This window comes from Mus pahari, chromosome 9, assembly GCF_900095145.1.
Source record: "Mus pahari chromosome 9, PAHARI_EIJ_v1.1, whole genome shotgun sequence".
Classification (NCBI taxonomy): Eukaryota; Metazoa; Chordata; class Mammalia; order Rodentia; family Muridae; genus Mus; species Mus pahari.
Genome location: NC_034598.1, coordinates 5,403,245 through 5,417,314, shown reverse-complemented (window position 1 = coordinate 5,417,314; position 14,070 = coordinate 5,403,245). Strand labels below are relative to the sequence as shown.

Here is a 14,070-nt window from a genome sequence, read left to right as displayed (position 1 = left end):
GCCACGCCCGTCTCCTGTGAGACTGAGCCTGTCCCTGAGGCCACCGCCGGGTCCCACTTTCCTGCCTCAGTGCAGTGCTCTTTACCCTTGCTCCACAGATTCCAAGTACCGCCCACGCCATCATCAGCCCAGCGAAAAGTCACTTTTCTGTATCTAAAGTTCAGTCCCTCAGAAGTGGGGTATGGTTACACAGCTTGTGTCTGGTGATGGGGCCGGAAGGCAGGATGTAAGCTCTCAGAGCTATGCCTGCCGGCCATCATTCTCCCCACCACAATGATCATGGACCAACCCTCTGAAACTGTAAGCAAGCCCCCAACTAAATGCTTTGTCCTATATGTTGCCTTGGTCGTGGTCTCTTCATAGCAATAGAACAGTAACTAAGGCAAGCTGTAGGGGACACGCCCCACAATCTGGGGAGATGGGTAAGCAAGGGGCTTTGGATGCAGAAGAGACTGAGGTTGTGGGGCAGCCAAACAGTTGTCAACTGGTATTCCAACTTGGCCTCCTGCATGCCTCCTTTGTCTTCCTTGCTTTGCAGACATTTAGAGAAGTATTTAACTTTCAAAAGCAGTGACTTGCCCATTCTATGTGCTATGTGCATATATATGATTCTTGTTCTCTTTCACATATCACTTCTTCGACCACTGTCTTGTCATTAAAAAATTAAAATAAAGTCAGGCCAGTTCTCCTTTTATCATGCTGTGTTCCTTTTCTCTTTCCTTTTCCTCTGTTTTCTTTTTTTTATTTTTTGGCAGACTGTCACAGAATAATCATGAAATAGAGGATGTGGAAATCATTGGCCAAAAAGGGAAAAATCAATCAACAAACAAACGACTCCGGAATTATGTTGTCCAGCATGGTAGCCTCTAGTTATACGTGGCTATCTCAATTTAAATACTGAAGTAAATACAATTAAAGTGTCTTTTCCTCATTCACAGCAGACATCCATTTGGTACTTAGGAGCACACTAGTATTCTATATTATAGAATATTCCAGTCACTTTACATTGTTTTGCTGTCTAGGGACGTTACTGATGCCAACAGTGGTACAGATGGCCTGAAGAAATGAGCTGTGTGGCAGAAGTGGCCCCTTGACCTGAAATGGCTCTCCTGCTCCCAGGGGCGGCAGAGTCCAGCTTTCTTTCCCACAGCTGTGCTTCCTGTCGATTGCTTCCTGGCAAGCTCCCATGTGTGCTTTCTCAGGACCAACATTTGTATCACGTGACCATGCGTTATTTCTTTTACAGTGAGCGAAAGGCGAGAGTAATTCAGTTTCTTGGGTTGGGACTGACATCTATTGCTGGAAGTGAAATTTTTATGCACTTGCTTAGCGAGGGGCGGCACTGAAGGAACCTACAGATTGGAAATGCTGGTAAACAATGTGAGGTGTTTAGCAGAGAAAAGCTTCAAGATGCTGGAGGGAGTCCCCGTAGTCCCCATCATGGGAACCCTTCAGTCTCTCCTTTTTATAACCTTCCAGAAGTGGCAGAGGCACTTCAGTTCCTTAACATTATCTGTTCCCACTGGGACAAGATTTACTTCCTCCAACATCAACCTATAGATGCAGTTTCTGGAATCCTTTGCCTCTACTGGGGACAGGAGGATGTCCTGTAGTCTGACAGGGTTCCCGGTGGGTTCCTTCCTAGAATGGGAGGAAAGGAAGTCTTTTCACAGTCTCCAGGCTTCAAGGGAACCATAGAAAGGAGGACAATGTGACCTGCAGGCTGCAAAACCTAGAATCCCTACCCAAACCAAGATGGATGAAGAGTCTAATGATGGCTCTCAGCCTAACAGAAGCTGGACCTGGGACCACGGGTAACTTGATGTAAAGGATTCTAAATATAGCTGACATTCTAAATATATCAGGATAGTTAAGCTTGAGAATGAAAATTTTTGGTTGCTGCGGTTGTATATACTAAGGTTGTATATAAAGTCTTGAGACTCTCTGTGACAGACCCACCCAGCGCTCAAATGACGTTTTAGTAGCAGCATCCAGGACAGGAACATGCTTCCCACGGTGAAATCTTGACTAGGGTTTATTTGGGGGATCTTTTGTGGAGGGCTCTGCCAGCTGACAGTCCCATTGTATACAAGAATGAGCTCAGTTAGGGTCCACTTCAAAGCAAAGGAAGATGTGCTTCCCGTGAAAGTCTGTGTAAGGCTTTGGAAGTCTCAGGGAAGAGAAGGAAGGAGAAGATGAGAGTTGTCTTTGAAGGTTGTAGGTGCGAAAGCTCTAGAATTTGTGAGCTGAGTCGCTCTGGACTGCGTTTAAATACTTATTTCATTTGGAAGAACGCAAATGAGACAACATAAAGATGCCTCCTATGTCTGATTTGCAAAGAAAGCATTCTAATCTACAAATCTGTAGTCAGAGAACACACTGACCAAATAAAAGGACTGCTGCGCTAACACATTCGCTGTTGACTCTGAAGTGTGTTTGCATTGTCTGAGATTCCCATTTGATCGATTGGTCGCCCTCTACTGGTCAGAAGGGCGAGGCTCCAACCTCAGAGATCACGTGGAGGCCCCACCCACGGTTGACTGTCAGAGCATTTCTGACTGTCCAATTGTGCAAATTTCCGGTGACAATGATTGGTGAACACTTGGCTGTGTTTAAATCGACACAATGAGACCATTTTATGCGAAGAGTACTTCCGTTTATCTATATAAGCATGTTTTGTGACTGGAAAACCGAAAGGAGAGATGGACCCCCCCCCCGCCCTCCCTGCTCCACTATCTCATTGTCCTTCTCCTGTCGGTTTATTATGTATCACTACTTGGTAGTATTTTAAAACAAATGTGGATTTAAAGGCTTTAAATATTTCAAAAGCTACGGCCGCTGTTCAGAACGCAAGGTGTAATGATTCTAATCACAAAGAAATCTGATTTTGCTATGGAATGAAAAAGCCGAATGTTTGCGACGGAGAAATGCTCGGCCCCTACCCAGCCAAGGACTTTTTGTAGGGATGGGAAAACCTCTTGCAGCAACCAACCTAGCGCTACTGCAAGAGTCTGGGCGAGATGGCGGCGGGGCTCCTCCCACCTCTGCGGCAGCAGAGATCAATAATGCAAGGCTCTGCGGCAAACACGCGCCTTCTTTCTTCCCTAGCAGCGACCATAAGAGCCTTTGGCTGGAACATTGACCCCTTGCGCCATCTACCGACCATCAGGGTCTAGTGCAGCTTTGAGTTGGAAAGTCCGGAAACAGCGTGAAAGCTGCATGGGCGAAGGGAGTTTTTAACACTCGATCTCATTTAAGAGGACAAAGGAAAAATAAGTTTTGTCTATTTGCCTGTGGGGGAAAAAAAACGAAGGCTAGAATCTCCTAATGCCCATCACTACATGAAACACAGACTTGTTATGTTTTATGCAACGTGTCCTAGGGTTACTATTGCTGTGATGAGACACCAGGATCAATCACAGCAACTCCGGAAGAAAAGGGTTTATTTAGTTTACAGGTCCATGACTGTCCATCGTCGAAGGAAGTCAGGACAAAAAAATTAAAGCAGAGCAGCAACCTGGAGACCAGAGCTGATGTAAAGGCCACAGAGGACTGGCATCTCCCCAGCTTGCTCCTTACAGCTTGCTCCTTACAGCTTGCTCCTTTCATTACAGCTCCCAGCACCACCTGCTCAGGGATGGCACCGCCCACAATGGGCTGGACCTTCTCCATTAACCACTAATTGAGAAAATGCCCTACAGCCTTGCCCACAGCCTCATCTTAGGTAGGCAGTGTTTCATTTGAGGCTCCCTCCTCTCCGATGACCCTAGCTGGTGTTCAGTTGACATAAAACTAGCTAGCACACCTGTTATTTTGAAAATAGTCTCTTTCCTACATGAGCCCGGCTAAAAGAAAGCCCTATAAGGGTATATGACCAAATTTGAATTTCAGGTTAAAACCCAACAATTAGTGTAAGCATGCCATATATACGTTAAAGCATCTCACTGGGCATCCTGTCATGGTCATTACCTTTCATCTTGTTAGCCAAGGCTGACAACCCCCTCGGTAAACCTGTCTACAGGTTTTACGAAGGTTGCGAGCTCTGCTTGGACTGCTTGAGGCCGTGGCGGCCTCTTCTGGCCTCCATGGGCACTGCATTTGTGTACTCCCCACACACCTCCATAGACGCATTACAAAAACAACAACAACAACAACAACAACAACAAAAAACCGCTAAGTTAAAAAGAAAGCCAGGAACAGCACACTGCATTCGCGTGCTTTTCTTTGCTTGTGACATTAGCTCCATCCACACTCGGGAGCATGGTTAATGCTCGGTCCTCTCTTGCCCTCCCTCCTTTTCGTGTGGCAGTTTTCTGTGTTTGTGGCTAATTAACTTAGCTCTCCTTCCCACTCAGCATTCCCTCTGCAAAGGCAAATGACGGAGCGAGTTATACCGCACGGACTTATATTTGGTCTTGCTTTTCTTACGCCCGTGGAACGAGGGCGCCTGCTTATTTTCAACAAGCTCTGACCCAGGCCCCCCGCACAGGTGGCAGGGCAGGGCATCTGTGGTTTGAGGGTTGCTAGGGACCTGGTTTCTTAACAGCCAAGCAGAATGTTGTAACTCCTCCATTCCCCATGCGTGGGAGTGGCACTACCTCCCCTTGGCCCGCTCCCCACCTCTGGCTGCCTCAGGTACTGCACAGTGTTCATTAACAAGGCTGCATCAGGTTAGTGGAGGAAGAGAGAACATGTCTTCTCTCATGCCTGTTTCACTGCAGTCACGTAGGCAAAGCACTGAGTCGTGTTTTGCCCGCCTGTATGTCGGTGTGAGGGTATCGGATCCCCTGCAACTGGAGTTCGGTTATGAGCTGCCATGTGCGTGCTGGGAATTGAGTCCGGGTTTTATTGATGAGCAACCAGTACTCTTAACTGCTGAGCCATCTCTCCACTCACTCATGTTGGAATCTTGAAGGTAGAATTTGGTAAATTTTGGAGAGACATTTAACAGAAACGCTCAATAATCAGTATAAGTAAATGGACACAAAACTAAATGACCAGTAAATGTCCTCAAAATTGTACACTGTAAAAGTATCTTTTATTTGCCTGATCTAGTTGTCCTCTTTGTGGCTTACTGCCTCAGTCTGCTACTTTGAAGCTTCCTAGCCCTGGAAGCTTCTCGCCTCTGTACAATCTAACCCAGGCCTAGAATGCTTTCAGCTTCTGGAACTTTCTGATGAATAAGCTCACACTTTCTGAGCTCTGGCTGGCTGCTTCAACTCCAAGCTGCCTGATTCAATCTGGCTTCTCTCTCTGCCTCTGAATTTTTGCTCTGCTTGACCTCATACTAACTCTGGCAATCTGTTCTAATCTTCTGGCTCCTTCTCCTTCTCCGGCTCGTTCTGTCTTCACCTGTGTCTAGCTTGTTCTCTCTCTGCAGCCTGTCTCTGTAAACTCTCCCCGTAAAACTGCCTCCTCTCCCTTTTTGCTCTGCTCCCTACAGTAGCTTCCCTTTCCTCTCTGCTCTTGTGAGAGTTGGGCACATCCTATTCTGTCAAATCTTTCTCTGATTTGTCACTTGTCTGCCACTCAATGAGACATCAAACATGGGAGCTTCCTTCTACAAACTAACTTTACCTTCATTGTTTGTGATTAAAGGTGTGTGCTAAGGGTGTGTGTCTGTATTCCAGCCAGAGGGATGAAAGGTTGTGTGTTATGAGTGTTGGCATTTAGTCTAGACTGTTCCCCACAGTTCCCTGGCAACAGCCCGGTGTGCCTGACTCACATCAGGACTGCTTGCCCATACTCGCTCTCTGGCTCTCCTGCTCTCACTTGTCCTCTTGTTCCGTATCTTCTCTCCATTCTCTTCCCTCCTCTCTCTCCACATGCTCATGGCTGTCCTCCACCTCTCTAATCTCTCTCTCTCCCTTTCTCTGTCTCTACTACCCTCTCATCTCCCCTCCCCATGCCCTGAATAAACTCTATTCTATATTATACCATCATGTGGCTGGCCCCTCAGGGGGAAAGGGACGTCTCAGCCTGGGCCCACACCTGACTGCACATCCACCAAACATTCCTTCTCTCCTTATCCGTTTATAAACACAACAATGGGTGAGCCACACCACAACTAGAATCAGGTTTTCCTAGTAAGCAACACAATATCGGGTTCACAGAGTTATTAAATATTCGGCAACAATACACATGCTTAACATTGGTATTTAGAATATTATTTTTTTAAAAAAAGAACTGTTTTCAATTCCCAGCAAGTTTCTATTGCACACCTACTATGTTAATGCTCTTTAGGTCTGTTGGGCCTGTGGTACCAATGTGACTGGAAGAGTCTTGGAATGAAATAAATAAATAAATAAATAAAGGAAAGGAAAGGACATAACTTCTAAGTATGACAGAGGAAAGGTTTATCATAGATATGTGGGAGAGCAGAGCCAGAGGCAGAGACATCTGGGGGAGGCCAGAGTGGACGTGATCCTGAGCTGGACCATGTCGGGAGGGGGAGGAGAAAAGAGAGGGGAGGCAAGAGCAGCAGCCAGGAGCCCCAAAGGGACAAGAAAAGAGCAGATAATCAAAATGGTTGGATTAAATAAAGAAGAGCAGCCCAGTGGGGGTGGGGTCTGCCAGCCAGGAGGCCTGGTAAAGGGTAGGGGCTGAGGAATGGGGGTGTGGGGGGAGTCTGGTGGCCAGGGCTGAGGAATGGGGGTGTGGGGGGAGTCTGGTGGTCAGGTCTGGTTTGGTAGGTTAACCTCGGCCATTTGTTTCAGGTGTGGAAGTTGCTGGCTGCGTGAGTTACTTGTCCTACTGCTGTCAGGACATGTACTCACAGACCGTGTCAAGGGAAAAGGTGTTATTCTGGCTCACATCTAAGGGTGCAGCCCCTCGTGATGGGGAGTCCTGGGGAGGGAGCCCAGGTTACAGCTCCAGTCAAGGAGCAAAGGGCAGTGTGCGCCAGTGCTCAGCTCCAAGTCACGTGCTCCAAGTCACATGCTCCAGGCCTGGCCTTGACCCTGAGGCTTGAAGATTTCCAAATTACAGAGCATGCAACCACGTGTGTTCCCAGGACTTATACCAAACGTGAATATGGCTCCCCAAGTTCATTTGGTCTGGCTTTAACCCACAAACCCCTACCAGAGGACGGACTTTTTTCTAATGTGTACCCCTCCTCCTCAGCTTCAATACCCACCACCGCATATACACGACTTCCACCTAGTAGATACTGAGCAGCAGCGACGTAGGAGGCTAAGATGGTGCCTGGACAAGAGGTCAGCCCTGGGCTTCAATCACCAACGTTCCTGACTGCACCTGGATTTTCCACCTCTGCCAGGTGCTTGAGGCTATGCATCGTGGTCCATGGAAGTTTGTCGACACAGGAACCTCTGGGGCCAAGAGAATCTCCTAACACCTCACGCTGAGCCAAGTCCCACTGGGCTCTTGGTCCCTCCCTCCCTGGGGTCACTCACTGGTGGGGGCCAGAGCATCCTGCCCTCATCACCTCAGGCCATTCTTCATCCTCCCAGCATCATCTTCAACGAGATCAAGCAGGCCTTCAAGGGACAGAGCAAACCATTTCAAAGGTTTCCACTTCCTATGTAGGGGGTGGGTTGGTGGGAGATAGCCTCCCTAACTTCTTGATATCTAGGAGTAGGGCAGGAAAAAGACATCTGAAAACACAGGCAAATTAGCATGATACACATGACTGTGTGACGCGTAGACTCTGTGGTGAGGCTGTGGGATATGGCAGGGTGACAGAAAGCTTTCGGTCCTGGCCGCACATTGGCTTCCAGGGAAGGCAAACAAAGGAGATAGCAGCGGTACCCATCCCGAATTGTGACCACGAGAGTCAAGTGGTTCGTATACAACGCTCAGTGCCATATGGAGTCCCAGGAAGCCAGGTCAGATGTATCTGTTATTATAATTCAGTCTGCTTTCCCCGAGAGGAACACGGCCCTCCCTCAGAGTGCGCTTTCTTTCTAGTAGGTTACCACGCAATCATCGCTGTCGCTCTTTCAGACTATACACGGCCCGCTCAATAGCCAGAGAGATTGGAAATGGCGCAAGGGAAGGAGCGTCTCCTGTGTGAAGCGAAGTTTACTGACCAACATCAAGGTTTCTGACTTTGCCTCTCCAGAGGCTGAGACTAGCTGTGAAGATATCCTTAGTAACGGGCTTTGTTCTTTGCTGACAGAGTTCTGTCACTAGAGGCAAACCTCCTACCTGAGCCCTGGGGCAGAAACCCTCTCTTTACCTGGCATCGCCTCTGAACTTCGGAAGCCAGTTGCTCAGATTCCCCACTCTGCCTGCGATGTAAGTTAGCTCTTGCCTGTCACTCCATCTGAGCTCTTTTATGTCATTAGTCTTTATTCAATTTTTAATGATAGATATTTTGTGTGTTTATTTATTCAAGGTCTGCTCTGCCAATAGATTGCATAGCTCCAGAGGGCAAAGATTCAGAGTGTTTTATTGCCCAGGCACAATGACTTAGCTTTAACTTCTTAATCTGTTAAATGAGGACAGCGATAGGGCTTTTGTTCACCTCACTGAGCTGTGAAATTAAAAGAGACAATACACAAGAAACGTCCTTGTAAGTCACGAAATGTGCTTCACATATTAGAGATGCTTAAGGCTGTGTCTGTTGGAGGGGGACATCACAGGCTGAGTGTTTATGAATGAGATCATAGTGAGAGACTAGATCGGAATGGCAAGTACTTGGAAATGGATACATGCTGGGACAGCTTTTACCGCATAAAGCTGAACACAGCAGTTCCGGCCTCACTCAGAACACTCAGTCAGTGAAATAGTTAAGCACAGAGAAGGCTGGGAAAGCCTGAGCAGGCTGGCAGGAGTAGCCCAGAGCCTCTCAACCGCAGGAGGTTTTGTTAATTAGTTCTCCGTTTCCTACTGAGAGGCAAGGATGGACAGACAGAGATGACAGCCTCCCTGTTCCACAGTGGAGTTCAGAGTGAAGGAAGACATTTCCAGAAAAATGGCCGCTGCTGCCATTTTTTTTTTTTTTAAACAGAGTGAGTGGGAGGAGCATGAATCCCTGCTAGACCAATTGCTGCCAAGGAAAGCAGCTTTCTGCCTGAAACGGGAGTTAGAGCCAGAGAGATGAAGAAGTTATCAAGTCTCGTGGCCAGGAATCACTGAGCCTGGGGATTCAAAGGCCAAATGATCACTAAACCAGGACAATCGAAAGAGAAAGATCGGGCTGGATCAAAAGCAAGCAGTTTCTTCCACTGAGCCACTCTGGGGTTTTGTCTTAATTCTCAAGGAGCAGGATACCCCGGGGACAGTTAGTTTTGGTTATCAATTTGGCAGGCTCTGGGATCAGTTAGGGACCTGTAGGGCTGTTTTTTTAGAAAGGATTAAGGGAGATGGGAAGACCTACCCTGGATATGGGCAGCACCGTCCTGAGGGACAGGGTCCCAGGCTAGATAAGAAGGATAAAGCAAACTGAAATCTCTGCTTCCTGACTGTGAACGCACTGTGAACAGTGGCCTTACGTTCCTGCCGTGACTTCCCTGCCATGATTGACTGTGCCTTCAAATCATGAGCCAACATAAGCCCTTCTTCAAGTTCTGTTTGTCAGACATTTAACTGATCTAAGACCTTAGGGTGGCAAATGAAAAAGGTACAGCGAGGTTTATATAAGCTTGGCCCAGAGAGTGGCATTATTTGGAGGTGTGGCTTTGTTGGAATAGGTGTGTCGCTGTGGGCATGGGCTTTAAGACCCTTGTCCTAGCTGTGTGGAAGTCAGTCTTCTCCTGTTTGCCTTGAGATGCCTACACCGTGCCTGCCTGGATGCTGCCATGCTCCCACCTTGATGATAATGGACTGAACCTCTGATCTGTAAGCCAGCCCCAATTAAATGTTGTTCTTATAAGAGTTGCCTTGGCTCTGGTGTCTGCTCACAGCAGTAAACCCCTAACTAAGACGGGTACCATCGGGTGGCCCAGTGCACATATAGCTGCAGGCCACTGTGCTGTGTGCTCATGTGCCCGTGGCTCTGTGGGAACACAGCCTCCCAGAGGTCACCACTGTGGGAGGCCTTACTTATGTGCTAAATTCATGCTCATGAGGATGAGCAATGAACTCAGGAGAAGAAAGAGGCCTGGACACGGTGGACCATGTGACAGGCCAAAGGGAGAAGAGCTGTGAGAAGGTAGGTTTCGCCTGCTGGATCTTCAGGGAGACAAGACTTGGACAGAGAAAGAACAAAGGTCAAGAAGGATACTCAGAGGGGACAGGCTGGTGGCCACGTGTGCGCATGTGGTGTGTTTCTGGAGAAATGGTTCAAATTCATAGTAACTTACTTTTTAGAGGGTTTTTTTGTTTGTTTGTTTTTATTTATTTATTTATTTATTTATTTATTTATTTTTGAGACAGGATTTCTCTGTGTAGCCCTGGCTGTCCTGGAACTTACTTTGTAGACCATGCTGGCCTGGATCTCAGAAATCTGCCTGCCTCTGCCTCCCGAGTGCTGGGATTAAAGGCATGCACCACCACGCCCGGCACTTTTTAGAGTTTTTAAAGATTGTTTTAATTGATACACAAAAACAAAATTATATGTATTAATGGGCATTGTAGTGTTTCATATGTTAAAAAAAATCTCACTATTTCTAATTGGGAAAATCTAGGGTTAATTTTCTGTTGTCTCCCACAAAACTGCAACTGCAGATAGGGGCCTAGTTTAAGCAAATGTACTGTAGGGAATCTACTTACACCCACTAGGTTAACCCCTTACCATTGCCCCAGGGGTGAGATGTGTGGGAGTATAGGAGACATGGGAAAGGCCTCTAGAATCTGCTGTTGGTAGGACATGAAACTCAAGTGACATGAAATGGGGGAGAGACCGGACCAACACCCAGCAGAGAAATCACAGAGACCAAGGGCAAGGTGGGAAAGATGTCCAATGCCACCCCCAACTCCTGGAAGATGGGCTTGGATCTCAAGAACAGGATGCCGGTCCTCCCTCAGAGAAAAGCCTCCACTTGCTCTTGCAGAGTCCCTGTAGGAAGGCGTTGGCCTCTCCTGACGCACACTGTGCAGACCCAAGGAGCTTCTAGAAGTCCAATGAAATACGCAGGTCACTGGAACAGATCCTCAGACGGAAAGTGCAGCCCGGGAGTCTGAAGCCCAGGAGGTGGAGACGTGGTTCCAGGGCAGGAGACAGGGGAGCTTTGTTGCTGGTGCTTCTCCATCTCTCCATCCTCCCACTGTCTGGCATCATGCGTAGGCTCCTCTTTTGCACTCTGCTCATTACTGGGCTGACACAGGTAAGTCCTTGTTTCACATTCAGACTCCAGCTGTACATCTTCAGGCCCAAAGTAAAGCGGCAAGGCAGAGATGGGGAAATAGACGGGTAATTATTTAAAGAGAAATGGGAAGCCATTTTCCTTCCCAGAAAGTTCAGTTTTAGCTTGGGAGTTTTGTCTCGATGCTGGACACTTCCCCCTTTGAGGTGTACACACTGAAGCCTTCTTGCGATGTGTGAACAGTCCACTAGTGTTCCCTTACATCTATTTACAGAGTCCACCCCAGCTCTCAGATGGGTAGCACTGACGACCACAGCTGTAAACATGATCCCTTCATGAGAGGTTACAGGCGCAGGCGGGCGGGCACGCGGGGCGGGCGGGCTCACCTTTCCACAGCTTGCAGCATGCAAAGATCTCCTGGCAAAAAAACGGGTTTGGCAATGATTTTTTTTTTTTTCCAGCTAAGCCTGTCCTTGTTTGAAAGGAACGCTTAGGAAGGAACATTTAGTTTTAAATTTTTACTATTACTTTATCTTTTCTCAAGCCTTGGGTCTTTCATTTTTTGTGAGTGAATCTGTCTGTGGAAGCTCTAAATAATTCGGAGGGCAGAGCATATGAAGTTTAATTTAAAATGAGCAATTCGTTGCCTTAGTGCTTTTGAATGAGAAGATTAAAGCAGAGTGACTTGCTGATTTATTTCCATGAAGGTCATTGCTGGCTCTGACCTCTTCCGGTGACACAGAAAACATGGAAGGGCAAGGAGTTGGAGCTGACCCTGGCCCGGGCAGCAGAGGTAGTCTATACAGTAAGGGAAGTTGTTATACTGTCGGGGCTGTGAGGTTTCAGAAGGCTTCTAAGGAGGATCTTAGCGATGGGTTCTAACTGCTGTCACAGCTGGAGGACATTTCTTCAATAGCTCTGTGCCCAGCTCTCTCCTGTTCTATGCTGGCAGGAGAGGCAGGTGGTTACTGTCAACTGAGGGCTAGGGTTTGTTCTTAAACAGCAAATATTCTAGCACACAGAGAAATGTACAGAATAGAAAACAAGTGCAAACACAAAAAGATATTGTACTTAGACCACAAAATATCATTTTGTGATTAACTTTACCTTAATTATGTGTTTTTTTTTTTTTTTTTTTTTTTTTTTTTTTTTTTTGTTTTGTTTGTTTGGTTTTTGTTTTGTTTGTTTGGGTCATGGTGATAAAATACCCGAAAAATAATTACAGGAAGGGAAGGTTTCTCTTGGCTCTCGGTTTCAGTTCATGGTTGTTGACTGGACATTTCAGCCTCCGATGAGACACAACATGGCAGCAGAAGTGTGTGATAGAGGAGGCAACTCATCTCACAGAGAAAAACCAGAGAAAGAGGCTGTTATGAAATATAAAGAGGCAAGGTGTGCCCCTGAGAAATTACACATGCAACAGATCTGGTATAAAGCGAGTTTATTGGGGGAAGGGAGAAGAGTGGGGGCCTGGGGAAGGAGAAGAGGCATCAAGTGCACCATGATGGGGGGCAGCAGAGAGGGGAAGAAAGGGGCTCCAAGGATAAAGAGGGAGAGAGAGAATGTGGAGAACAGAGAGAGCTGGTTGGCAGGCAGTCCTTTTATACACAGCCTGCACCTGGTGCACCTGGTGGCAGGTGATGGTGGCAGGTGATGGGAGCAGGTGATGGGAGCAGGTGATGGTGGCAGGTGATGGGAGCAGCCTAGTGGAATCACCTGTGAGCTAGCAGAGGCAGGAGACAAGATGTCCTGATACAGCCCCAGTGATACACTTCAGTAAGGTGCAGTCTTCCAGTTGTCCATTCAACCGAGAATCCACAAATGGGTGACTCCGTTGGTCAGGTCAGAATACTCCTGACAGCGGCTCCCCCAGAGTCCACTTATGAATAGTGATGATCAGGGGTCTATGTACATATGGCATGTGTGAGCACACATGCATGTTCGCATGTCTGTGTCTGTGTGGCGGTCAGTGTACAGCATTGAATACCTGCCTCTAACTCTCCACCTTATTTTTTGAGTCAGGGTTTCTCACTGAAACTGGGCCTTGTGGTTTCATTTAGACTGGTTGCCTGCAAGCCTGGGGGACTGGTTCTTGTGTTTTTACCCCTAGACCAAGCTTTCCTGGGGCACACTTACAAACATAACCAAGGGTTTGATGACATCACTGATATGGTGAATAGCTGCTAGATATCAAACACTATGCCAGACATTTAGTCCATATCTTAATCACCTTAACTGTACAAACAACTGTACCAAGAGCATATCAAGCTCATTTCACAGAACACTGATACTCAAAGAACAAATAATAGGAAATTAGTTAAGATCACGGAGGTGGCCCAAAGCTCAGCTCTGTTTTAGAACATTCTCTTGCTTCATTCTGTGGTCTCAAGATGTTGATTTTAAAACAAAATATTTGAAAAGAAAAATATTTAAACTTTCTTATATTATCAACATAATTTCTCTTTCTTGTGAGACCTAGTTTGTGTACTTTTACATTACAGTCTATTACAATTTCCTTGGTAATTTTTGTGAGATGAGTCTACTAGCAAAAAAAAAAATTATTTTTATCTGGAATTTTTTATTCCTTCATTAAAAAATCTCTGTGTATGCCACTCAGGTGTTGGTTCTCACCTTTCACTGGGGTTGAGACAGTTTCTCCTGTCCTGGCTTACATGGAACAGGTGGCCCATGAGCTGCTGGGCCTCTCCTGTTTCCACCTTCCATCTGGGGTGCCGGAGTACATGCTCTGCATTGCTGGGGTACAGGTGCATGCTCTGCATTGCTGGGGTACAGGTGCATGCTCTGCATTGCTGGGGTATAGGTACATGCTCTGCATTGCTGGGGTACAGGTGCATGCTCTGCA

General features: G+C 47.0%; 1 protein-coding gene across 1 annotated transcript in view; it reads left to right on the top strand.

Moving 5' to 3' along the window:
- Positions 1 to 11,026: 11,026 nt before the first annotated feature.
- Positions 11,027 to 14,070, top strand: part of Ccn6 (cellular communication network factor 6) — a 13,336-nt gene continuing 10,292 nt past the window's right edge. Inside the window, exon 1 of the mRNA XM_021205071.1 lies at positions 11,027 to 11,228. Within this exon, the coding sequence (XP_021060730.1) occupies positions 11,181 to 11,228 (48 nt within the window). The 5' untranslated portion in view covers positions 11,027 to 11,180. The remainder of the gene's footprint in view (positions 11,229 to 14,070) is intronic.